Raw genomic sequence first — 25,317 nt, forward strand, 5'->3', positions numbered from 1 at the left:
GCACACACTGACATGACACTATAGGGCCAGGTATTACTTTACTCTCACAGACGCACGCACGCACGCACGCACACACACACACACAGACGTGCACACAGTGGTCAAAGTCAACAGGCGTGGAAGCAAGGGACGCCAAGCAAGCACACCGCCAGAAGTGCCAAAGTGCACCTTGGAATCGAGTGCCTTAGTGAGGCATTGAGTGAGGGCTGGAGCTCGGACACACAGAGCGAATGCCCTTGTCCCAGATCTGAGTAGAGAACAGTTAACAGCTACACATGTACACAGTGTCGCAGCACAAAACCAATGAGAACCAAAAGAACAAAGTTTACCCATTGAAGCACAAAAGCTCAACCCAAACCCAAAATTAAAAGAAAAGTTAAAATAAAATACATTTTTACATTTGAGTGGATGATCCAGAATAACGAAGAAGGCATTTGTGTCTTTGTGTTCCTAATGCATGGGGTACGTTTTGAGGTTTTGAGGGGGCGGGCTTTAGTTTGATGGCAGGTTGTGATTGGTGGGAGCAGTGGACAGGACTCTGGGATGTCTGGCCAATCAAAAGCTTCTGTGACATTCAATAGCTGCCCGTGTTATTGCTGAATTATCCAAGAGAATGATCGAAAAAACTAAAGTGAGGAGACCTGAAGAGAATATAGGTTTACATTTACAAGAGAAAAACTGAAAAACACCAAAACTGTTGTCACGGTCATCAACCCACCCAAACCCAACCCGCAAAATATATTAGCGCGATGGCAGCGTTTTATGTAGTTTTGAAATGTTTAATAAAATTAATTCCTTACATGGTAATTACAATAATGCCTTTGATTTTCTTTTCGTCGTTCCGTTTGTTGCATTTGTACATCGTCGCGCTATTCATCATGTCACAAAGAAATCTACTAAAGTTCGACATGCAAAATGTCTCAAAACAAGATTGTACCTTGTGAACAAAAGGAACTGAAATTTCATTTCAGTTCCTTTTTAAGCCATTGTTTTTTTCCTCTTTTACATTTTTCTTTTTTTAGTCTTTATTACACAACAAATTCATTAATTATTCTATTTACACGTAGAGAAATCACAACGCAAGTGCAGGAAAAATCCATATATAGGTGTATATATATGTGGCATGTGTGTACATTTCTAAGTGATACATAAATATATTTATATTTATATATGCGCGTGGGCGACTCAGTCTTCGTCACTCGAGTCGGAGTCCCCCGACGAAGACGAGCTCCCCGAGTCCGACGACGAAGACTTCTTGGAGTCGGCCCCACTGTTCCCCTTTTGTTCCGCCGACTCGTCCCCCTCGTCATCGTCATCATCATCGTCATCGTCATCATCGTCATCATCGTCCCCCTCCGTCCCCCCCCTCTCCGCGGGGGCTCCTGGAGTCCGGAGGGAGGAGGAGGAGGTGGGCGGCTGGGGGCCCGGGGCGGGGCCGGGGGGGTCCGCGGGGCCGGGGGGGCCCCCCTGGGGGAGGTTAAGGCCGTGGGGTCGGAGCGTCCCTGGGTAGAGCATACTGGACAGTAACAAAGGGTTCAGGGGCCGGGGGGGGGCGGGGCCCGCGGGGGCCGCCGCCGCTGAAGCACTTAGTGGGGAGGTGGTGGCGCTGGAGGACGCCGAGGAGGAGCGCGAGGACGAGGGCGAGGCCCCGGGGGGCCCTGCTGTCCGGTCCCCCTTGGCCGAGGCGGCGTGGGCTCCGGAGGAGGACGAGGAGGAGGCGGTCTCCCCGGGCCCCCGGCCCCTGGCCTTCTCCTCCGGGGGGGAGCCCTCCTGCGGGCCCTTGCCCAGGAGGCCGCTCATGCCCAGCAGGTTGGGGAGGCCCGCCATGCCGGAGAGCATCATGGGGAACATGGCGGCCAGGTTGTTGGAGGCCAGGCTGCCGGCGTCCGAGGGCAGCCCCATGAGGCCGGCCGTGAGCTGCAGGGACTGCAGGCTCTGCAGGTTCTGCTGGAAGGCCTGCAGGCTGCTGAGGTCCATGCCCGACAGCAGCCCGTTGGACAGCAGGGGGCTGAGGCCCAGGCCCGCCGCGCCCGAGTTGGACGCCGATGCCGTCGCCGCCGCTGCCGCCGCCGCCGCCTTGGCCAGGGGGTTCTTGGGTCGACGACCACGACGGCTGACCTCCTCGGGAACAATGGGCCCGGTCAGGATCCGGTCGAACATGCTCTCCGGGAGATAGCCCTGGGTGGAGACACGGAGACACACACACACACACACAGAAAGACACACACACACATACACATACAATGAGAGAGAGAGACACACACACACACACACACACACACACACACACACAGAAAGACACACACACACACACATACAATGAGAGGGAGAGACACACACACACACACACACACACACACACACACACACATACAATGAGAGGGAGAGACACACACACACACACGAGTTAACGCCAATCTGAACCTACATCATTACTTACTCTGCATAACCAGTCACAGATTCCTTCATTTGGAAGAAAGACCCTTTTACTTACAGTATGCTCACATGTTTATAGGCCTATAAACATGTGACTGACGGTTTGTACTGACAGGCTAAATGATATGGCCGTTTTGGGGTCACCAGGCGAGTGTGTCAGGGCTCACCGATTGCTTCACCACGTCGGCCCACTCGGGGGGGACCCCGTACTCCGGGTTCTCCTGCAGGAACCGGCTGAGGTCCTTCAGGGGAGGGGCGAAGGCTCCGCCGATCTGCGGGGAACACAGTGTCAGCGACCGGCAGCCCCCAGACAACGGGACACTGCAGTCACATCGCCCACTTTGCACACCATCACAGGCACGGAGGTGGGAGGAGGAGAGGGGGAGACGGGGAGAGGGGGAGAGGAGGGGCCCACAGGATCATATGGTCCTTGTGTTTAATGCCTTTGATTTTCTTATGGTCGTTCCGTTTGATGCATTTGTACATTGTCGCGCTATTCATTGCTAAAGAAATTGCTAAAGTTCAACGCGCAAAATGTCTCAAAACAAGATTGTACCTGGGACCTAAATAACAGAAATTTCCCTTTCAGTCCCTTTTTTAATCCGTTATTTTTTTCTCTTTAAAATTTTCTTCAGCCTTTATTACGCAACAAACATATCCAATGAACTCTGATTTCCTATTACCAGTGATTTCGCTCCCCCTAAGGCATGGGAGTAACTGTGCATGCTGATGACTTTCCATTGCACACATGACCCCCACCTTGCGTGCGTTCCTCCGGTTGATGATCTGAACCCTCTCCTCGCCCGTGAGGCTGTTGACGTCGATCTTGTTGGGGTTCCGGCAGCGGTGCCTCTTCTGCTTGGGTCGCCCGTCTGGGAACTGGAAGGGCATCTGCATCTGCATCTTGCTCACCCCCTGCGAAGCGGACACACACACACACACAGCGTTTCACTGCACAGTCCTGTTTTAAATAGACCTGGCATCTGTCTCTGGCTGTATGAATGCCGTCACTATTCCCCCAAGTGAGACATTCGAATGGGCTTTTAGTCCATTAAACCGCATTGGGCCAAAAGAGTTTAGAAACCACAGAGTGCAGTGATTTTTAGTCCCTGCCCCCTCAACGTTTGATGCCGTTGTGTAACTGTGGTGCAGTTCCTACGGCACTAACCGAATCATACTACAGCCACACCTAATCTTGTCCTACGTATACTGATATGGTAGCCTAGAAAATGAAAGTTGAGGATCCATACGAATTGCAAAATACAATTAGTCAGGAACCTCAAACTTTTCGATTGCGACGCAATTGGATAGGCCAAAAACCAATTAGAGCAGAGAAAAGGGTGACGCCGCACTACGAAAAGAATGTAATGTTCTTTCTTCTTAATACTGCCTTGATAGCAGGTACCCCCTGCAGTTCTCCAAAGTACCCCTCGGGGTACGCGTACCACCATTTGTGCACCGTTGAGCTAGATGCTTGAAGAATAACGGCTGCTCCATCAGGAGGGGCCCCTTTCCCAGACCAGGTTAGGGGCACACCCAGAAGAAGAGGCTGAACAGAGGGTACGACTCACCGGGATGAAGGCCCCCGTGTCGGCCACGAAGCCGGGGTGCTCCCGGAGCCACTGGTCCAGCTCCCTCCGGCGGGGGGCGTCGTCCCCAGCCAGCCGCGTGCCGTCCTTCAGGTTGATGACCGGCACCCGGCTCTCCGTGTCTGCCGGCCCCTGGCTGGGCCCCGGGCCGTAGCCCGCCCCCGGGGCCCCGGCCGCCGCCGCGCCCATCTGGCCGATGCCCCCCCAGCCTGGAGGCACCTGGTGGGGGTCGCAGGGGTAGGGTTAGGAAGCGGGCCCATGAGCAAGGCATTGCCATTAGCAAGGCAGGGCCGCTCTACAGCTCCCCACTAAACGGTACACTGTCTAAACTCAGGTCTACCGCCATCGCTAAGAGCAAGCAAAAGGTCATTCATCTAAGTCACAACTCTTCTCCGTTTCAGCACCGCAGTGGCACAACGAGCTCCCTGCCGACGTCAGGACCGCAGAGTCGCTCACCAGCTTCCGCAAAAGACTCAAGACTCACTACTTCAGAGGTCACCTGGACTCCGCAGAGCCTCCGCCAACACACGTATTGTACGTTGTACGTCCTGGCACTTAAAAGTAGTACTCAGCTATGTGTAGCATCTTATCCTAGCTATATTTGTTGAATACGGGGAATGGGTTAACTTAACAATTGTTAGTGCTTGGGTGCTTCATACACACTGTACAGAAAGAGATATATTGTTGTTTCTCTTTCTTCGGACAAATGTACTTTTTGTAAGTCGCTTTGGATAAAAGCATCGAGTATATGCCCTAAATGTAAATACAAACGAGCACGACCCGGTCTGGCTAGGTCCTGCCGGGTTGAACCTTGGGGGCGCGTGCTTACGTGCTCCGAGGCGGCGGGCGGTGGGTTCCGATTCATGAACAGCAGGTCCATCCCCTCCACGTTCTTCCTCCGGCCCCGGCGCCTCTTCCCCGCCGGCTGGCCGTCCAGCGTGCCGTTCCGCCTCATGGGGTCGGGGAGACTGAGGGGGGCTGCGGAGGAACAGGGGGTCTGAAGGATTAGCAGGCAAGGTGGATGCGACGAGCTAACACAACAAGTAAGGCGCTCGCATTTTTAAGACGTATATGATGATATGTAGATCTAGATCTTGATATAGATAGAGATCTATTTATGTAGGAAGATATGCATATCTATCTAGTTATATAGATGGATATCTATATCGAAATATATAAAGGATTTATGAGGTCAGTTTTGAGAGCACATTTACAATTCAGTCCTCTTGACTTGGAAAACGGAATCCGTAACTATTACAATGTTAAAATGTGTTACTTTGGACTGTTCCCCTCAAAGTGAGCATTACATGACTGCTAGCTTGCGACCATCAAAGTAATTAGCATGGAATGCAAATCAGACTCTGGCGCCACCTTGTGGCCACAGGGCAGAACACCAGGCTGTGTCACTAGACTGCCTTTGTGCATTCCCTTACCGTGGTGGAAGCTGGCCTGGGGCTTGGTGATGTCAGCCAGGCCGGTGTCCGAGGCGCTCTGGAGCTCGTGGAGCCGGGCCAGGTACTGCTGTTGGGCCTGGGGCCCCTCCTCAGCCTCCAGGGGCCTCTTGAGCGGCAGACCCTGCTTCTGGAAGGTGAGCTTCAGACCCCCTTCCTGCTGTGGGGACACAATAGAAAGGGCGGGTCAGACGGCTACTGGGTCACCGGCTGAGGGCTACAGCCAGTGGACGTCTAGCTGAATGGAAACCAGGAGAACAAACTCCAAAGAGGTGGTTTATTCTCCAGATGATTGCTTTTTATTTGTTTTAGGACATTAAAAATACATTTTTATTTTATATTATTTTATATTATACTACAACAAATATTTAAATGTACACTCGAGCTCCAAATGTTACTAGAAATATTGTCCACAACTAAATAACCCTTTATAATTAGGGGTAAGGGTTTTAAAATCGACATAAATCAAACAGTGAAACACTGTAAAGAAGTTTGGGGCAGTAGGAGCAGAGAGTGGACCTTGTCTGGTGCTCTCCTGAGGAGCTGAGTGTGTTAGCTAACGTACCCCAACCACGGCTGCACACTGACGTTCACCCCATAATAACAGGGGAAACCCTTTACATTTATACCACCTTGACAAAATGGCTGAGGCGGACAATAGAGCAGCAGCACACAGTCATGTGTTGTGCGCTCTGAGTGGGAATGAGCGCTTTTTGCGGCGCTAATTACCACCTCAGAGCACGGCTGAAATTAAGAGCGAAGTCGTCAAGAAAAGGAAAAGGGGGGGAAGGGAGGGAGGGAGGGAGGGAGGTTAATGTGATACCAGCAGAGGGACCAGAGTTAGGTGTGTGGAGAGGGGGGGGGGGGGAAATGATAAAACAGAAAAAAAAACCAACATACATTGTCGAGTTTGACCGAGAAGTCCTTGTTCTCTGCCACATGCGTCTTCACCTTTGACCCCTGCGGCGAGGCGGCCGGCTCCTCCCCCAGGCTGTTGTTGGCGCTGTCCAGGAGCTTGGTGGTGTAGAAGGACGCCACAGCCCCGCCGGGCTCGTACGCCCGCCGCGTCGCCGGCCACTTCCCCTTCAGCACCGCCTGGCAGATACTGTCCAGACGGTTGATCATCGCCCGGTCCTGAGGGGGGCGAGAGAGCATATATAGATATATATGAGAGAGAGAGAGAGAGAGAGAGAGAGAGAGATTCAAACTGGGCTGCTTTTCATTTCATGAATCCCCCCATTTTTCTTTTGACCGATTTCTTTCGAGTCACTTTAGCAGTGGCCTGTATCCAGAGCGGCATCCAGGACACCCTGGTGAACCCAAGAGGAGCAGGGACTAGGGAGGACCTCCGCAATCCACACACACACATTAGCTCTCCCTGGCCGGCATGTGGCTCAGGAGGTAGAGCAGGTCGGCCTGTAACCAACTCGTTGGATCCCCGGGGAGTACATAGAGTATAATATAGTGTCGAGGTGTCCCTGAGCGAGACGCCTCACCCTGACCGATCCCAACGAGGCGGCTGTCATCCTTGCGCGGCTGACTCCGCCGTCGGTGTGTGAATGTGCGCATGAGTGGGTGCATGTGAGGCAATATTGTAAAGAGCTTTGAGTGGCCACTGGTTAGCAAAGCGCTGTACAAAGGCAGTCCGTTGACGCCCCAAGAGGTCTGATCACAGCAGAGGCCTCCATGCAGGCCGTCGTACCTTGGGCCAATAGGACGCCGCCAGCATGTAGCCCCCCTGGAAGGGCGGGAGGTTGGCGGCGCCGCCGTTCTCCGCCACGCCGCCGCCGCCGCCGTCCCGCGTCTCGTCCTGCAGGGCGCTCACCGACGCCACGCTGTCCTCGTCGAACACCGGCGCCGGGACCGCCGCCGCCGCTACACACACACACAGGGGGGGGCACGGCGGTGAGGCCAACGCTCAACACAAACACTCACACACACAATAAAATACACTAAGCGACAATAAAAACATGAACATAAAAAATGCACACACATACACATGAAACACGCACACACACACGCACATAGATTATGCGGCCACCTCATCAAAATCTCAATCACACTTGCCTGTCCAGAGACATATACATATACACGCACACGCACACAGTAACACGCACACAGTAACACACACACACTAGACTTTTGCGCACCTTTCTTCTTCCCTTCCTCTCCGCCGCTGTCGCTGTCCGACGAGGTCGACGAGGACGAGGAAGACGAGGACGAGCCCGACGAGCAGGAGGACGAGGAGGAAGACGAGCTGGAGCCCGAGCGCGAGGACGAAGACGAAGAGGACGAGGACGAAGACGAGGAGCGCGAGGAGGCGCTGGAGGAGGAGTCCGAGCGGGAGCCCCGGCGCGCCTCCTTGCGGCTCCTCTTGCTCGCCTTCTTGCTCTTCCTCTCCGAGGGCGCGGGGGCGGGGGGGCCGGGCCGCGCCTCCTTCTCCTCCGGCTCCTCCTTGATGACCAGGGGCTTCTCCTCCAGCCCCGTGGGCGTGGCCGGGGCGGGGGGAGGAGGGCTCCAGCCCCCCAACCCGGGCCGCCCCTTCGTCGCCTCCTCGTCGTCAGTCATTGGCTCCTCCTTCGGCACGCCGGGCGCCGCAGTATCGGCGGTGTCCCAGTGCGAGGGCGTGGCCAGCGGGGAGCTGGTGGCGGCGTGGGCGGAGCCCGGGCCTGCGAGGGGCAGCGGCGTGGGGGCCCGGGACGTCGCCTGCTGATGCTGCTGCTGCTGCTGTTGCTGCGAGGCCTTGGCCTGGCTGTAGTTGCGCTGGGCGGCCATGAAGCTGAGCTCGGGGTCCCGCAGGATGTGGTAGTCCGTGCGGCTCACCCCGTGCTTGGCGGCGCCGATCAGCAGGTCGTGGTCGTGGCCGCCGGGCTCCCACCACACCGGCAGGTCCGAGCCCGGCTGGCACAGGGACAGGCGCTCGTACAGCTGGGGGTGGCGCAGCACCTGCTCCCTGACCTGCCGCAGCAGCTCCACGCGGTACAGGGTCCGCGAGGCGCGCTCCTCCGTGATGGGCTGGATGGACAGCGACGGGTCCACGGTGGCGTCTGCGGCGAGTCAGAGAGAGAGAGAGAGAGAGAGAGAGAGAGAGAGAGAGAGAGAGAGAGAGAGAGAGAGAGAGAGAGAGAGAGAGAGAGAGAGAGAGAGAGAGAGAGAGAGAGAGAGAGAGAGAGAGAGAGAGAGAGAGAGAGAGAGAGAGAGCAATGGAAGAGAGGGAGAGAGCGAGAGAGGTAGAGAGCAATGGAAGAGAGGGAGAGAGCAATGGAAGAGAGGGAGAGCGAGAGAGGTAGAGAGCAATGGAAGAGAGGGAGAGAGCAATGGGAGAGAGCGAGATAGCAATGGAAGAGAGGGAGAGGGGTAGAGAGCAATGGAAGAGAGGTAGAGAGCAAGAGGGAGAGAGCAAAGGGAGAGAGGGAGATATTGAAAGGGCAATAGAGGAAAAGAGCAATGGAAGAGAACAAGAGAGCAAGAGGGAGAGAGGGAGCGAGAGAGTGAAACAGAGCAAGAGTGAGCGAGACAGAGCGAGAGACAGAGAGAGAGGCAGCGAGAGAGTGAACGAGAGAGGCAGAAACAGAGAGGGGCCGAGATGGAGACATAGAGCAAGAGTGAGCGAGAGCGCGAGTGAGGGAGGGAGTGAGAGAGCGAGGGAGAGAAGTTGGGATCAAACGGGGCCGCTCGTCATTGCATGAAGTAACAAATCTGATCCTGATCAGCACAGAGCTGGATGCACCGTTTTTGCTTGTCGTGTTTACATGTTTATTTGCATAAATAATCGGGCTAATCAGCCACAGATGTGTGTTGACAGTATTTGTTTCTCTTATGAATTCACGTCCCGTTTTGATAACGAGCCCCACCCTGTGATGGCAGCGTGTGGTCCTCAGACAAATGTGTGATCCATTGTACGATTGTGGTGTGTGTGCGCTACGTTGTACGATTGTGGTGTGTGCGTGTCAATGTACGATTGTGGTGTGTGCATGTCAATGTACGATTGTGGTGTGTGTAGGATGGAGTTGCAGCAGCGGAGGTGAAATGTTTTTTTTCTTTTTGTGCTCGCAAAGCGCACCCTGCCGGGAGGTTTCCATGTGCCTGTCGGCACCAGAAGGGTGTACATACAGTCCATTTGAGCACAGTAGTGAGCAGGAGAAATACGGAGAGATTGAATATATTACGTTTAATCTATAAAACAATTATTTACATTTATTTAACAAAAAATATATAATATCAACAACCACCCTATACAGTAAAATCACATAACACAAATACTACAACAATCAAAAAGTGCCTCCAACCAATGCATCTTCCCACTCCCTCCCCCCTCCCTATCAAAAAGGTTGTAGTAGGACCATAAAGAGGCCATCCCTCTATTGAACAAGTTTTGGGGCTCTAGAGTCAATAATGGCGACGCTACTGAAATTGTTGTTAAAAAAAATGTATATTGACATTTTTGCTATAAAGAAATTCCTTAAAAATAAATAGAGCTATATTTTTCAAAACAAGGTCGCAGTAAGACCATAAAGAGCCCAAGCCTATATGGAAAACATTTTGGGGCTCTAGAGTCAATAATGGCAACGCTATTGAAATTATTCCTAAATAAAAAATACTCAAAAATAAGAAGAGATATATTTTTCGGCACTAAAGGTTGTAGCAGGACCATAAAGAGGCCATGCCTATATGGAACAAGTTTGGGGGCTCTAGAGTCAATACTGGTGACGCTGTTGAAATTTTACCATTGTTTTCAGTTTTACACTTTGCAGACGGTCTGAGCTCGCGGCTGAGAGCTGACAGCTCATAGAAGCCAATAAAGACGGCTCGTTTGGATGAAAATGTTGTAGCTCGTTCTCTAGGTTACTACACTCAAATGTGTCGCAACAATGTTTCACGATGATCTATTGAATCGCAAACTCAGAATCTGCCAATTTATTTCCAACTTTACGGAAGTTCCTCTCCGTGTATATGCTTTACTCACAGGTGTGTGAATTGACCTGGATGTGAAGCGTCCGTAGCGCCAAATAAAAAAAAAACGTTTTTTAAAGAGATAAGAAGGAGCTCTCCTCTCCGTTTATATGCTTTACTCACAAGTGTGTGAATGGATATGAAGCGCATATCCAGCGTCCGCAGCGCACGGAATGTTATATTATTTTGCATTAACCCTAACCCTAACCCTAACCCTAACATTCGTATTTTAGAGAGATAAGCTGAAGCTCTCCTCTCCTCTCTTTAAAAAAAGGCGCATATAGGGGTAACACTGGTGTGTGTGTGATTGTACGCGTGTGTGTGATTGTACATGTGTGTGTGATTACCTCCTTCCTTGGGCGGCAGCCGGCAGACCCGGCGGCTCATGGCTGCGAAGGCGCACAGGTACTTCTGCAGGCTCTCGTCCGTCTTCTTGTGCAGCCGGGCCATGGCGCGGAACTTGGTCCAGTCGAAGCAGCCCAGGTCGGGGTCGAACACCACGCCAAAGGTCGAAACCACCCGGTAGAAGTCTGCCTCCTCCCGCCGCGTCCACCTGCACAGGGAACAGACACACAGGAAGCTGGGATCAAGATGAAGTGCTGTGGCTCCGGGAGAAGTGCTGTGGCTTCCTTACGAAGCATCCTAAACCCATACGTTTACATGAAGCATCACGTTTACATGACAAAATGCAAATGCACACATTGAAGCGTACATTCGGAGTGTTTTGGTTGCCGCCAAATACGGGTAGTAGGAATTCAAAGTTGTACAAAATTACATCACCAACCAATCTTTGTATCGGTATGGACCCCATACCGGGGGTAAATCCGAGAATACAGGTCATACAGTCATACAGGTCAAACCAGATAAGCCCGGTTCACATGGCTGCATGTCCGCACCCATTGCTCACATTCCACATGACGCCCAGCCATGTGGAATGTGAGCAATGGTGCAACCACCTCTAGTTGTTTCTTTGTGTTCGGGTTAGTATCCGCACCTCTGTTGGCGTTCAATCTTGGCGGCCATCTTGGGATTGAGCGCCGTGTCACCGAGGGCGGGGGGCAGCGGGCAGAGCGGGGCGGTCATCATCAGGGCCTGGGGGGTGTAGCTCTGGGTCTGGTTCTGGTGGATGTGGAGGATCTGCCGGCTCTTGGTGTAGCGTTGGGAGGCCGTGATCAGCCGCCGCAGCCGGGCCGTGAGCACCGACGGGGACGGCCAGTAGGCGGCGCCACCGTCCATCACAGGGACCTGAGAGTCTGGGAGGAGGAGCCACAAAACGAATCAGATGTTTACATTAACGTTAAGCGCGTTTAGCAGACGCTTTTATCAAAAACGACTTACCGATTGTAAGGTTAACCCATTCCCGTACACGACAAGGATAGCTAGGATAAGATGTTACACAATGCTAGTATTGTATTTGTGCCAACATTAATATCAAAGAATTTGGCCAGCTCACGTGTTATTTATTATCATGGTATATTGCTACGCCGTTTTAAGCGGCAATTTCATTTGGAATGCATCAGAGCCCTTTAAGGAATCAGTGATCCCACTCAATCCTCTCTGCGCCCATGCACATGCACATCAACACCGTGCACATGCACATCAGCACTGAGCACATGCACATCCACATAGTGCCTCCCACACACACCCAGCATCCCTGCAGGAAATAAAGGTCCCTTTTCCGAATTCATTGTAAATCACTTTGAGAAACACTTCCCATAATTATTATGACCCATTTCGGGGGCATTAATTATCTGGAAATCGACTCCTCTCTTCAAATGAAGGGCCAAGATAGTGACTCCCGAGCAAGATGGATGATTAACAACACCCTTGCTATCCCGATGAAATAATGTCTATTTAATACTCCCATCAGTCATCATAAAGATCGAATCGTCAACTTTGAATTCCTCCAGTCGCTATTGACGTTTGAGTGACATATGGCACAGCATTACCTCCGGCGTTGTCCACGACAACCAGGTCTCCGGGCGAAGAGGCGTCGTCCTGCCAGGAGAAGAACCAGCGTTAAGGAACTACAGACCCCATCAGCTCCCTGGTCGGGGACTACAAAATCCCCAACATCTGCCTTGTGTTACAGCGCTAGTCAGGGGGGCGGACTTGGCAGAGCTTCTCAAAACAGTGCAGCCCCCCCTGCGGTGAGCCCCCCTGCTGTGAGCCCCCCTGCGGTGGGCTGTGAGCTTACCTCCATCTCGTCCTTCAGAAGAGCAGGGGCGGGCTTGTACTCTGGGTCATCCACATCCCTGCGCACACACACACACACACACACACACACACAGTCAGTTAGTATGGCGTGTTTGGGTCTGTAATGTGTAAGCAAATGAGGAACAATATACAGTATATCATTTCCCATCAGTGAACAGACTACCACAAATCATGGGTGATGTATTGACATGTAATGAGAATGATTTGAAATGTTGTCAGTTTTACTATGTAAATGAGTAAACTGAATAAGGCCAATATAATTCAAACAATAAATAATTGCACAAAAAGTTAGTTTTTTCGTTTTTACTTTCATTTGTTTACTTTGTTTACCCGTGTGCGTGTGTGAGTATGTACACACAGTATTTTCAACCCACTTTGCCCAATTAATTGAATAACTTTGCCCCGTTAATCTTTAACCATACAAATTATAACTGAAACACCGTTTACACAGTGCATGTGTGTGTATATGACACTGACATAGAGGAACAGAGTGGAGGTTCGGCTTGGTGACTGCCTAGCAGCGTTCGTCTCTGCCTCCCTGCCTAGCTGCCTAGCTGTCGATGTCTCTACCCACCCATCCATGTAGTCATTGGCCCTCTGCTCTGCAGCGATGGCCTTCTCGTCGGGCCGTCCCACACGGTCTAGGAAGCAGAGGGCCGGGTCTGCTCTGATGGTGTTGTACTTCTCATAGCCTGGAGCACAAAACACAGGTACAAATACCGTATTCACCATTGTTTAGTTGTGACGCTTGCCCAAAATTTAATACATTTGAACAAGTCCTCAATATATGAACTTCGGCGCACGTTTGACTGAGATTCTAGAGGTGAAGGTTCTAGATCTATTGGGCTGACTCACCGTGCTTGAAGATGCCCAGTAACAGACCCTTGTCCGACACGCTGTCCCACCACAAGGCCGGCAGGTCAGAGCTCTCAGGCTCCGGCACACAGATGTTGATGTCACTGAGGAGGAGGAGGAGGAGGAGGAGCAAGAAGAGGAAGAGGAGGAGGAGACAGAGTCAGAAGAACAACATGCAAAGAGCAGTCAAACAACATTGATTATCTTGTTGACACTGGACCATAGGCAGATCTTCTGATAGGAAGGTGTAGGAGGTGGTCAACTTTAAGCGTGAGCATGGTGTGAAATTATCTCAAATAAAATCGTAAAAAATATTTGTCTAAATGAATCAAAGAGAGCCAGTAACGGAGAAACAGGAGTTTCTCGAGTTGCATGTGTTCAGTGAGCCACTGAAACCTAGAAACCTAGAAAGCTCCAGTTCTGAGTTCGAACAGCAGGGGGAGCACTACAGCTTTCCTATTTATTTCCAGTCTTCAGAGAGAAGGGCTGCTCTGTAATTCAATCTGATACAGCCATGGACTCCACAGGTTTCTACCATCCCTTCCCATTATATCATCAACAGTTTGTGAATGCTCTAATGTCCTCCACAGTACACGCATCAGAAGGAAAAAGCTAACAGAAAACCACTCTAGCCATCATTTCGGTAATTCCGGATGAATTGTTCAATCTGTGTTTGTGCAAATGTTCCAATCTAACTACGAGCACACGGGAGCTCCCCAGATCAAATAACAACTAATGCTCCCCCCTTCTGGCCTTCTCCCCCCATCCTCTCAGCCTCCACGGCATTGTTCTACCATCCTCTTCACACAAAGACCTGAACTGAGTCTTCTGTGCGGCTTGCGAAATCTTCTCACCGCATGAATTTCTTGACATCCTGGCAGCCCTTAACTGCATCTGTTAAAATTTAACTGTGACACCACTTTGGTTGAGCATTCCCCTGTGAATGCTTAGACACTATGTATACAACATGCACAATGACCTTATCTAACAGATCAAAACGATCAACATTTCAGTTCGACAATCTCCCACAATACAGTAACACACTCAACTCCAAGCCAACCGTTCAGCCCCGATAATTAAACCCTGGATAAATAAATAAATGTAAAACAATAAATGTACAGAACGACAAGGATTGGTTACTTGTCAACTTTTGGGGCTAAATTCAATTAAACTTTATTTGTAAAGCCCTTAATCTCACAGTATGTGTGACATACATCCAAGAAAAACTTCTCCCAGCTGACCGCCTGTACTCCTCTGGTCAGTGTCTGGGTGTTGTAGCTCTGTGAGCAGAGGACCAGGTAGGAGGACTCACCTGGCGTCTGCCCCGTCCAGCACCTTCTGGGACTGCACTCCGATCACCTCCTGCTTCAGGTAGTACAGCATTCTGACCCGAAGCAGAACCCTGCACACAGACAGCCGGTGTCACAACAAAGCCCACGGACAAACGCTGAGCGCGCACAACGGGGCCCACAGAACCAACACACACACACACACACACACACACACACACACACACACACACACACACACACACACACACACACACACACACACACACACACACACACACACACACACACACACACACGGCCTCGGAAGTTGAGTTGGACGGCAGTTTGGATAGTTGCAGAATTTTGACGTTTGAGTTGCAGCAATCTTATCTGACAGGATTGAGCATTTAAAATGTATTTGCACATAACTTTCACCACATTTTGGAAAGAGCAATATGTCCATCAATCTAGAATACAAAAATACAAACCGATTTAACTTGAGGTCCTACACAATCACCATTTACAGCTCCCTAAACGAAATACGCTTATGTGTATCACCAAACTACGTGGTTCAGGGATTGCTAGGTCATGTGATCTGATCCGTCCCGTAGGTTAATCAGTGGACTCCTAAAGCCTGATTAGTATGGATAGTACCGAGTACAGAGCTCACCACACACAGATCCAGAAGCTCTTTAACCACCGAGCAATGGTTGAACTCTGATTATGAGTCTCTCTCTCTCTCCCTCTCACTTCCTCTCCCTCCTTCTCTCTGCATCTCTCTTTCACCCTCCCTCCCCTGCCTCCCTCTCTCTCCACGCTCCCTCCCTCTACGGGGACCAAGGGACTGGGTTCTGGGCGAGTGAGAGGGAGAGCGAGGCGCTGAGTCATGGGGGAGACGTTAGCGCCGTAGCGGCTGAGCGCTCAGTGCTGCACGGGCAGCCCGGGTCTCCAGGGACGCCGGAGCATCAGGCGCTGGGCGTCACGGCGATGACACGCAGCCACCTGAGTGTTACCAGCATCCGAAATATGTCGGAGAGGTGTCCACGTTTTAGCCATGTTCCCCAGCAGGGAGACTCCCCCCCCCCCAACGGTGAAGGAGAGTTTACAACTATTTCCACTCTAGTCAGAAGCCAACATATCCGCCGTCTGTTTCCAGATGATTGAGTAATGGGAAACCTAAAACGGCGTTCGTTTTCCCGTAAAAAAAAACCTGACAGATCCGGATGCGATGCATGAGTGATGATCTCACACTTTGGCGTAGCAATAAGCAATGCTTTTTACACGATTGCTTACATGATGCCGGAAGGCTTTGCTTCCCCTTCTGAGAGATGCTTCTTCAGAGACATCAGAGACAAGGTACTCCCTGAGTAATTCAATCATTTCATTGGAGTGGACCCTGTGCAGTTGGTCTGGTAACCATGTCAATGACCAAGAGGTCTTGGTGAGATGTTGATGTTTACTCCTGGTAAACACTTACCCAGCATGCACTCTGACCTGTGAAGTAGTGGGGTGATCTCAACAAATGAGCCTTTCCACAGGGGTTGATAACGATCACCTAATTAGCATGAATGTTGTGTAACAACAAGACCCATGAATTTAATTTAAAAGAGTCTCTCCCAGACTCAAGGAAACTGTACATATGGGAACAGCAGAGTCAAAATAGGCACGATAAACATAAAAAATGCAGCAAAATACAGAAATAAAACTGTCATACCGTGTCCAGTATTTCTTATCTCAACATCTCCCGGCAATATATACAAGTCACAGTGTAAAGGGTGTGAGTTCATTTGAATTGAACACACGCACACAATACAGCCTTTCTCCAAAGCGTCTAGAAACTCATTCTACGGTCTTCACAAACAATCAAGAGTGACATTCCCGCAGCTCCCCGTCCACCAGTGAACTCAGGCCCACCGAATCGACCGGGAAGCCACACACACTCATCCCCACACTCTGTACTTTTACAGGCATCTTCCATCTTTAAGGAGCCCACAGACAGCGGCGAGGCTCATCATCCCTGCGTAACGGCACCAACGCCACGACCAGTGTGGAGATATGGCAGAAGAACACCACAGCCATCCCCTCTCCCTCCCCTCACCCCTCCCTCCCTCCCTCCCTCCCCAGGTCAGCTGGAGCTTCCTCTGCCTGTCAACGCACCCCTTCATCATTCTGCCTCTGACTCACCCAGACAAGCCAAAGCCTCTGTGTGTGTGTGCCTGTGCGCGTGCGTGCATGTCTCTCTAGCAAAAGCAGAGCCAGTGAATAGCACACATTCTTCCAGAAGGACGCGGCCGTGTTCGTCTTGTCTGACAGAACAGCATATTTGCCATAGCTCACATCTCCGAACAACAAAAAGCCAACACATCACCGCACGTCAAACTTCAAGCCGTCTGTCAGCGGAGACGATTTCCCCGGCACCCCACACACACACACAAACACACACGCACGCACACACGCACACACACACACCTCTACCCTCTTCAAGAAATATGTGCAGCAGTGGTGCGGTACATTGGCCTGAACAGTATTATTTGATCATAAGGCCAGGGGACATTCGGATGCTCTCTAGACGTGTGTCAGAGCTGTGCTGTAGAACGCGGTCGGCAGGCTGCGGCCGACAGCTCGCTCAGCCACCACATTCCTGCCCCTGCAGCCCTGAAAAACGCAGTCGTCAGCAGAAGCCTGCCCCCTCTCTGCATGTGTGTGTGTGTGTGTGTGTATGTGTGTGTGTCAGTGTGTGGGTGTGTGTCTCTGTGTGTGTGTGTGTGTCTGTGTGTGCGCGCCCCTGTTTGGCCGGCGTGAAACATTGGACAATCCCTGGATTCAGCAGTACTCAGCCCGGCTCAACAATGGGGAACTTTCTGACCGAAGCCCCCAGTGGACGCAAGCCCGGTCTTTAGAAAGAGGAGCAGCCTCCATCTCTTTGGCTTTATACCCAAATGCTCCACATTTCCAAAGCAACCCTTTTGTGGGTCCCGGTTTTCGCTCTCCCTCTTCTCCCGCTGCCTGTGAATCAGGGGGCGGCGTGCCGGGCCGTCGAGTCAGGAAGCCCACCCGTCTGAGGGTCTAGTAGGTACAGCCAGCACATTAGCCAATCGCTGCCCTGTCGCCTCCAATGGAGCCTTCAATGGATCCTGATTACCGCGGATTAGAGGTGCTACTGTTAAACTGCAATCAAAAGATAACTACCCTGCATACAATTAAATATAAAGTGACACAATTGCAGTGCAAGGCCTTAAATAAAAATTACTAATAATAAACACCTGCCAGATACGCGGGATACAAACGATCACACGCTTTGTAATTTACTTTGAGCAGCGGCATTAAAAACATTGTCAACAAATCCCTTCAACATAATTCCATAAACAGCATTGTTTATTTTGTTTTAAAGGGTTGGGTGTTACATCGCGATTAATATTTATTATCCCTCGGCGGCATCATATCGACAACTTAAAAAAACCGTTGTGTGATGATACACAATTGCTAAGTGGCTACTGTTTTTAATTACCAACGACCACTAATAGGAAGCGCAGCCCATTCATTAACTGTGAAACGAGCATGATGGCAGAATTAGCTAAAAGCCAAGGCGGAGCCCACGCGTCTGTAGTGACACTCCTTAGAGCGATGGAGTCTGCATACAGATGATGGTGGAGAACGTGCTAAAGACGTGTCACTAATATGTGCTCCGACTGATACGAAAGTTCAAACTGAGTTTTATATTTTCCATGTGTGAAAACAGTGGAAATGCTGGTATCAAATTTGTCGGAGGCCGCCTTCGACTCATTTACAGCGACGCCGGGCCTCAGCAACACTAACGTTTCATAGCAAGTCCCCGTTCCGATAAAGTGATAACACTGGGGTACTGTCAGTTGGCGGTCTGCTCCTGGTTGTGTTGGACCTGCTGTCTGTGACGATGATAGGCACCCCGCTGTGCAGAACACAGAAGGCTTCCTCCCCTCTCCTCTCCTCCGTTACCATGGATATTCAAGACCCGGCAAGGTTGAGAAAACACTAGAAGGCCCGACGATGACCCGTCTCACGGTAACGGTGGAGGTTGGCAGCGAACGTCTCTCTAACCACAATTCAACCATATGAACGTTGAACCATTTCACCCATAATCCTTTTCAAAACGACTACGATTCTAAAGACAGGGACACGACGGCTGTTCAAAGTGACGACTACAGATTGACCACCATGAACACTTCAAGTTCAACGTCGTCCTCCGAAGGTCATGCCTCAGCCTCCGTCCCTCTAGCGGTGCGGACCGGACCAGCGGTGTGTTCAGCAGAGGACCGACCGGTCACAGTGGCTATCTGGGCTGGAGCATGGCCCTCTAATCATCAGAGACCCACGGCAGCGTGTTCACCGGAGGACCTACTTGTTACAGTGGTGCTTGAGGTGCTTCTTGTAGCCCTCGTCCTGCAGCATGTGTTCGGGGTTGTGCTTCCGGAGCCACTCCGCCTTGTGGATGTCGAAGGAGCTGGACTGCGTCTTCATCTTCTTCCCCTTGCGTCCGCGCGGCACCGGAGCAGACAGCCCTGCTCACAGGAGGAGGTCAGGGGTCAGAGGGGTCAGGGGGGGTCAGAGGGGTCAGGGGGGATGAAGTCAAACGGTGTGTGACGCACAGGCAAGCATCGAGTTTGTCCAAACCGTGGTTACGGGTAGTAAATATACTGCAATGAGGAGCCGTTAATACAACGATGATATAGCATTGTTGAGCGTTGAACGGCAATTGTTATAGTTATAATCGTCCCAGAAATGCAGGAGCCCAGTACGCCTGCATTATGCCAACGTGTGCCTCGGTTTTGCTTCCGAAGACAATTTTGGGAAAAAGGGAATTGAATGTGGGTGGGCTTGTTTTTGTCTTCTTCATGATTGTTTGGAGGAGGTTGCATCCTACTGTTCGCATGATCACAGAACTAAGTACGTATTGTAATTCTCCATCCCTGGTTCAGACATGAGGTCATTTCGGTCCGCTCTGTGGTCCTCACCGAGGTGGTTCTGGAGCTCCTTGGTCTGGCCGTCCTCCGTGGGCGCGATGAGGTCCCACATGAAGCTCTTGATCTTGTCGTCTCCGCGGTAGTGCACCAGGCAGTAGGCCAGCAGCGCCCTGCAGATGGACTCCACGTCGCGCTCCGCCAGCTGCTTCTTGAAGCGCCCGTGGTTCAGGATGTCCTTCCACCGGCCCCACCTGGACAGACCCCCAGGGACGGCACGCAGGAGGGGGGAGGGGGAGGGGGGAGGTTGAGGGTGGAGGGTCAGGGTGGAGGGACAGGGTGGAGGGTGGTGGGTGAGGGTGGAGGGTGGTGGGTGGAGGGACAGGGTGGAGGGTGAAGGGTCAGGGGGGAGGGTGGAGGGTCAGGGTGGAGGGTGAAGGGTCAGGGGGGAGGGTGGAGGGTCAGGGTGGAGGGTGAAGGGTCAGGGGGGAGGGGGGAGGGTCAGGGGGGAGGGGGGAGGGTCAGGGGGGAGGGTGAAGGGTCAGGGGGGAGGTTGAAGGGTCAGGGTGGAGGGTGAAGGGTCAGGGTGGAGGGTGAAGGGTCAGGGTGGAGGGTGAAGGGTGGGGAGGGGCAGGGGGGAGGAGGAAACAGAGCACAGGCTGTCATGCGCTGGTCGGTGTAACCCGTTAGAACCTGATCCGATGACATTCTTGGATTTTGTTCATGAATTTAGTTCCGTTGAAGACCAAAACATTTAATTAATTGCAAACATTTAATTCAATATTCAAGACTGACACCATCCACGGGCCTCGTGTGGCCTTTGGATGACAACTCTTTAAAATTCATTAAAATAATGAACCTCTGGCAACACACTCTCTCTCTCGAGGATCAAGAGAGATGATTGCTCATAAACACAACAAACCAAAGAAGAACCAGCATCACTACAATGAAGTGCACTATAATGGAGTGAATGAGGAACACATCGTAACAAATAAAACCAATGATCTGAACCATGGGTAGCCAGCAGTGCCTGTGGGCACCTGGTCGACCACTGGGCCCACATGAGTCGCCCACAGAGTATGTTCTCAAAATAGCACTAGTCACCAAGGAGCTCTGTCTAAAAGTTTTTTTTTTTAATCAAAACCCTTGGATTGATTTCGATTTAATGGCAATGATGATTATTGAATATAAAAAAACAAAACAAAAATGTTTTATGAACTCTGACCTTGATTGGACAGTTTGATATCGTGCGCACTCTTTGCTGAGACCAGCTAGCGAGTGCAGCTACGATGGAGAGCTAGATGCGGTTTTACCCCAAAATAAAGAAAAACCTGGCTGCAAAGTGCCTCGTTTGTATCAAACAAGTAGCCCTTGGTATTACCCAGCACCCTTAAAGTAGCTCGACGGTTCAAAAAGGTTGGGGACCCCTGATGTGAACAGGGGAGCTCATGTATCTCACCCGTAGACCAGCAGGTTCTTCTCCACCCGGAAGCACTCGGTGCGGCCGTAGCTGTTGAGCCGGTCGTGGGCGCGGCGCTGCCTGGGCTTGGAGACGTCTCCGTCGCTCTCGCCCTCGGACAGCTCCGCCAGCTCATCCTTGGTGGTGCTGAAGGGCCGCGTCTGCTTACGGACCCGCGGAGTGTCGATCACCAGGCTGTTCTGAGGGCCGCAGCGGGGGGGGGGGGGGGGGCGGTCAAATACTATTTCTATGTTGGGGGGAATATTTCTCTTCTTCAAATTGTACAGAATGTGGCCTTTATGTTTTCATTTTGCACAAATATTGAAATACTTTTAAATCTGTGAAATGAGATTTTACTTCAGGTTAAGGCCATCAAATGGCCAAATGTTGTTCTTCATGCTGGTAATATAATTGACAGTTAAACGCTCTGTCAGAATCTCTAACAGAACCGGATAGTAGCCTGAAGTCACGTTCTAACCCCATGCAGACCAACGGAAAAAAAGTAAAACCTAAACCCTACAGGAGCTCCATACACATCCATCAAAGGGAGTACTCACTCTGCCGTTCACCATCTCCACGTCGATCTCCGCCTTCTGGGCCCACTTGTCCCAGAAGTTGGGGTCGTCCAGGGAGATGTCCGTGCGGTTCCCAGAGGCCACAAAGCTGGCCTAGAGAGCAGACACCAGAATCACATGAATCAGACCATCATGCTTCATATCATCATCCCTAATGCCCTTCATCCACTCTGCAATAACTAGAGATGATCCGATACCATTTATTCCTTCCAGATACCGAATATATACAGATACAGCATCTAGCATTGTAACTATTAATAGCACTGGTTCTTATTGAAGGGTTCTCTTAGGATGACGCAATGTAAAGTCGGTTCACTTACTGTCAATTTTCTTTTTCCAGAACTACATTAATTACATTTATAATCTATAAAACCGTTGTGTTTGTAATGTTTTTTGACTGTTTTTGTAAAATAAGCTAGTCATGCGATGGTATCAGATTGACGCATAGACTTGCGGACTCCCCGATACCCGACACTGCATCTTAGGCAGTATGGGAGTCATTTCCAATACTAATGATCCGGCATCGGAACAACTCTAGCAATAACCTAGACAAAAGCCTCAACCAGGTACGGCCGGACAGACGGGGAAGGGGGTGCGGTCCCCGGGTCCGCGTCCTGGGGCGTACCTTGGCGAAGGTGGACCCCCGGCCCTCTGACTCGATGGTGATGGTCTTGGTGCGGCGCTGGAGGATCTGGTCGATGTCCTCCTCGCAGAACTTGGCGCCCTCGTCCTCCTCGTCCATGATGGCTCCGTAGGCCCCTCGCCTCAACAGGTCCTCGATCTCCTTCTTCGACAGCTGCTGCTGCGTCGCCTAGGCAACCGGAGGGGAGAGGAGGAGGAGGGGGAGGAGGGAGGCGGATTGTTTACATGGTTGGCTGGGTGAAGTTCTGCTCTGCTGTATTAATAGCACAAAGCCTAGATTTTCCGTTATCCGCGTTTGTGTTTTCCCTCGTGGTTCCTGCCGTCGTGTCGGCTGCTCGGCGGCTTGGAGCCTCGATGGGCCCTTCTGGGGCCCCGGGAGCATGTGTTATAAAGAGCACATGTTGACTCGGTTTGATGTTCCTCAAGCACAGGAAGCTTCTGTCAGCGCGCCGCACTTCAGATCCACACGCATCAACACGGACGCGGAGAGCTGCTGATGTTCTGCTCAAGGGCTCCCCAGCAGGGAGTCGCTCTTGTGTTTTAATGATCGCATCCTGAGGGCTCCCTTACCCGTTGTACCCAGCATTACACAATTAAATGATGCAAATAGAACACGTTTTTCACTCCAGCCAAACTAGAGTAGACCTGAACCAAAGTTAAAGACATACATCGTCTTAGCAATGTCCAACTGTGACGACCGCAATAATAACAGTGATTAAGCCTTGAACTAATTAAAATCTGAACGTTCACAAACAGGACAAATGTGTGCTATGAGGACAATTATGAAGCAATTCCGTGACCATTCACCATGAATGAATATCTTGTTTCCACATCATCGGTGGAAACCGCATACTCCCTTTCCCCGGCCCAAAATATGCCTAGATTTATTTTTTTGATATATTTGGCAGTACATGAAAAGGAGTGAGAAACAAGGGCTTTTGCTTCAAGCACCTGGCTAATTTCTCCCAAAAAAAGAAGTAGAAAGCCTGGGGAGGGTCAGAGAAGCAGAGGGGAATCCCATTCTAATATATTCTTCCACAAACTGACAAAATGTTGGTGTTTCCTGATGCGCTTTCTTTTTCACGGATCACCTTTCTCCTCGTTTTTCAGATTTACAGCTCTCACAGAAAATCGATCAAGCTTTTTTTGTTTTAATTTTCTGGGTACCCCCTGCATTACTCCAAAGTACCCCTAGGGGTACGCGTACCCCCATTTGAGAACCACTGCTGTAGAACACACTAGACCGGGTCACTCACCCCTCCTCCTCCAGCACCTCCTCCCGGTCCCCCTCCGGCCCCTAGGCTGTTGTCCCGCCCGCTCATGCTCTGGAGCACAGCCTTGTCCAGGCCCAGCTTCAGGCTGGCCCGGTCAAACATCTCCCGCTCGTACGAGTTCCTGGTGATCAGGCGGTACACCTTCACAGCCTTGTTCTGCCCGATGCGGTGGCAGCGAGCCTGAGCCTGGAAGCAGAAGCACAGCGGGTTAGGAGGCGTTATACACATTAGGTTTGAGCCGATGCTGCTAAACTAAAGGGTATAGAGTAGACTTAGACTTAACCCAGAATTAACTAACTTAAAGGGGACATATTATACCACCAGGTGTGAGTGTGATTAGCCTTACAAGCCGTTTCGAAAATCAGCCCCATATTACATCACTTTTGGGCGTGTCAACCTAGATCTGTGCTAGCACCTGGTGGTATAATATGTCCCCTTTAAGTTAAAGGCTATAAAGCTTGACTCACCAGTTTCAAACTTTAACGCAACGACTTAAACAGTTTTCAGCCTCTAAAAACCTACGATTTGACGCAATAGGTTTACAAATCGGACAAAAGTGAAAGATATTACAGGGGAATTCCTTGATCATTTACCAGCTCGATTATGTGCACCGTGTCTAAAGGAGACGTCAAAGTCCCAGCAGAGGATTTCCATTAGCCTTGATGGAACACAAGTACATTGTGTTTGGACAGTTGTAATTATCCTGCTCGTCACAGCCACGCAGCCGTGTGTCTTTAGCTTTAACGCGTTCACTATGGAGGCCTCGCAGTTAGACATGAGAAACAAAGGGGATCCCCTGACGAAGGGGAAGGTGTGTAGCAAACTGAGGTGTAGTAAGGTTTGAGGACCACAATGGAAATAAGTCCTGGACTTTATTGTGTTTTTATCCTCAATTGTATTTGATGTGTGTAGGGCATTTGTTAAAAAAAGGTGTGTAGGACACTGAGGAGGAGGAGTCAGGTGTGTAGGACACAGAGGAGGAGTCAGGTGTGTAGCACACAGAGGAGGAGTCAGGTGTGTAGCACACAGAGGAGGAGGAGTCAGGTGTGTAGGACACTGAGGAGGAGGAGTCAGGTGTGTAGGACACTGAGGAGGAGGAGTCAGGTGTGTAGCACACAGAGGAGGAGTCAGTCGTGTAGGACACTGAGGAGGAGGAGTCAGGTGTGTAGGACACTGAGGAGGAGGAGTCAGGTGTGTCGGACACTGAGGAGGAGGAGTCAGGTGTGTAGGACACTGAGGAGGAGGAGTCAGGTGTGTAGGACACTGAGGAGGAGGAGTAAGATGGCGTTACCTGCAGGTCGTTCTGGGGGTTCCAGTCAGAGTCGAAGATGATGCAGGTGTCGGCGGCCGTGAGGTTGATGCCCAGCCCCCCCGCCCGCGTGCACAGCAGGAACACGAAGCGGTCCGAGTCCGGCTTGCTGAAGCGGTCGATGGCCGCCTGCCGCATGTTCCCCCGCACGCGCCCGTCAATGCGCTCGTACAGGTACCTGTGACGAGGACCAGAGGGAACGTTTAAAAATCAAGAAAGCAGTTTGAAGCAGGCTTGCAACGTGACGTCACGGTTAGAAGGACAGACAAAGCCCTATTTTTACGCATTTAATTTCAGTGGAATGCAAACATCGCCGATGAATATGGCGCGTCGAACAAAACGTCAACGC

At 51.2% G+C, this 25,317-nt stretch overlaps 1 protein-coding gene across 7 annotated transcripts in view; it reads right to left on the minus strand.

Moving 5' to 3' along the window:
* Positions 1-25,317, minus strand: part of chd9 (chromodomain helicase DNA binding protein 9) — an 82,054-nt gene that overhangs the window by 1,615 nt on the left and 55,122 nt on the right. For 4 of the 7 annotated variants that reach the window (XM_030377769.1, XM_030377771.1, XM_030377770.1 and 1 more), the window contains 23 exons: positions 24,951-25,146; positions 23,642-23,845; positions 22,369-22,554; positions 21,726-21,836; positions 21,169-21,368; positions 19,764-19,963; positions 19,151-19,310; positions 14,814-14,903; positions 13,502-13,605; positions 13,221-13,338; positions 12,627-12,684; positions 12,379-12,427; positions 11,424-11,682; positions 10,777-10,982; positions 7,627-8,523; positions 7,179-7,351; positions 6,377-6,610; positions 5,459-5,636; positions 4,855-5,003; positions 4,008-4,244; positions 3,196-3,351; positions 2,604-2,708; positions 1-2,178 (listed from right to left, as the gene is read on the minus strand). The exon at positions 1-2,178 is cut by the window's left edge and continues 1,615 nt beyond it. In XM_030377769.1, coding sequence (XP_030233629.1) covers positions 1,186-2,178; positions 2,604-2,708; positions 3,196-3,351; positions 4,008-4,244; positions 4,855-5,003; positions 5,459-5,636; positions 6,377-6,610; positions 7,179-7,351; positions 7,627-8,523; positions 10,777-10,982; positions 11,424-11,682; positions 12,379-12,427; positions 12,627-12,684; positions 13,221-13,338; positions 13,502-13,605; positions 14,814-14,903; positions 19,151-19,310; positions 19,764-19,963; positions 21,169-21,368; positions 21,726-21,836; positions 22,369-22,554; positions 23,642-23,845; positions 24,951-25,146 — 5,263 coding nt within the window. In that variant the 3' untranslated portion in view covers positions 1-1,185. The remainder of the gene's footprint in view (positions 2,179-2,603; positions 2,709-3,195; positions 3,352-4,007; positions 4,245-4,854; positions 5,004-5,458; positions 5,637-6,376; positions 6,611-7,178; positions 7,352-7,626; positions 8,524-10,776; positions 10,983-11,423; positions 11,683-12,378; positions 12,428-12,626; positions 12,685-13,220; positions 13,339-13,501; positions 13,606-14,813; positions 14,904-19,150; positions 19,311-19,763; positions 19,964-21,168; positions 21,369-21,725; positions 21,837-22,368; positions 22,555-23,641; positions 23,846-24,950; positions 25,147-25,317) is intronic. The other 3 variants (XM_030377774.1, XM_030377773.1, XM_030377772.1) reach the window with 3 other exon arrangements.

The sequence above is a fragment of the Gadus morhua genome, chromosome 14, assembly GCF_902167405.1.
Source record: "Gadus morhua chromosome 14, gadMor3.0, whole genome shotgun sequence".
Lineage (NCBI taxonomy): Eukaryota > Metazoa > Chordata > Actinopteri > Gadiformes > Gadidae > Gadus > Gadus morhua.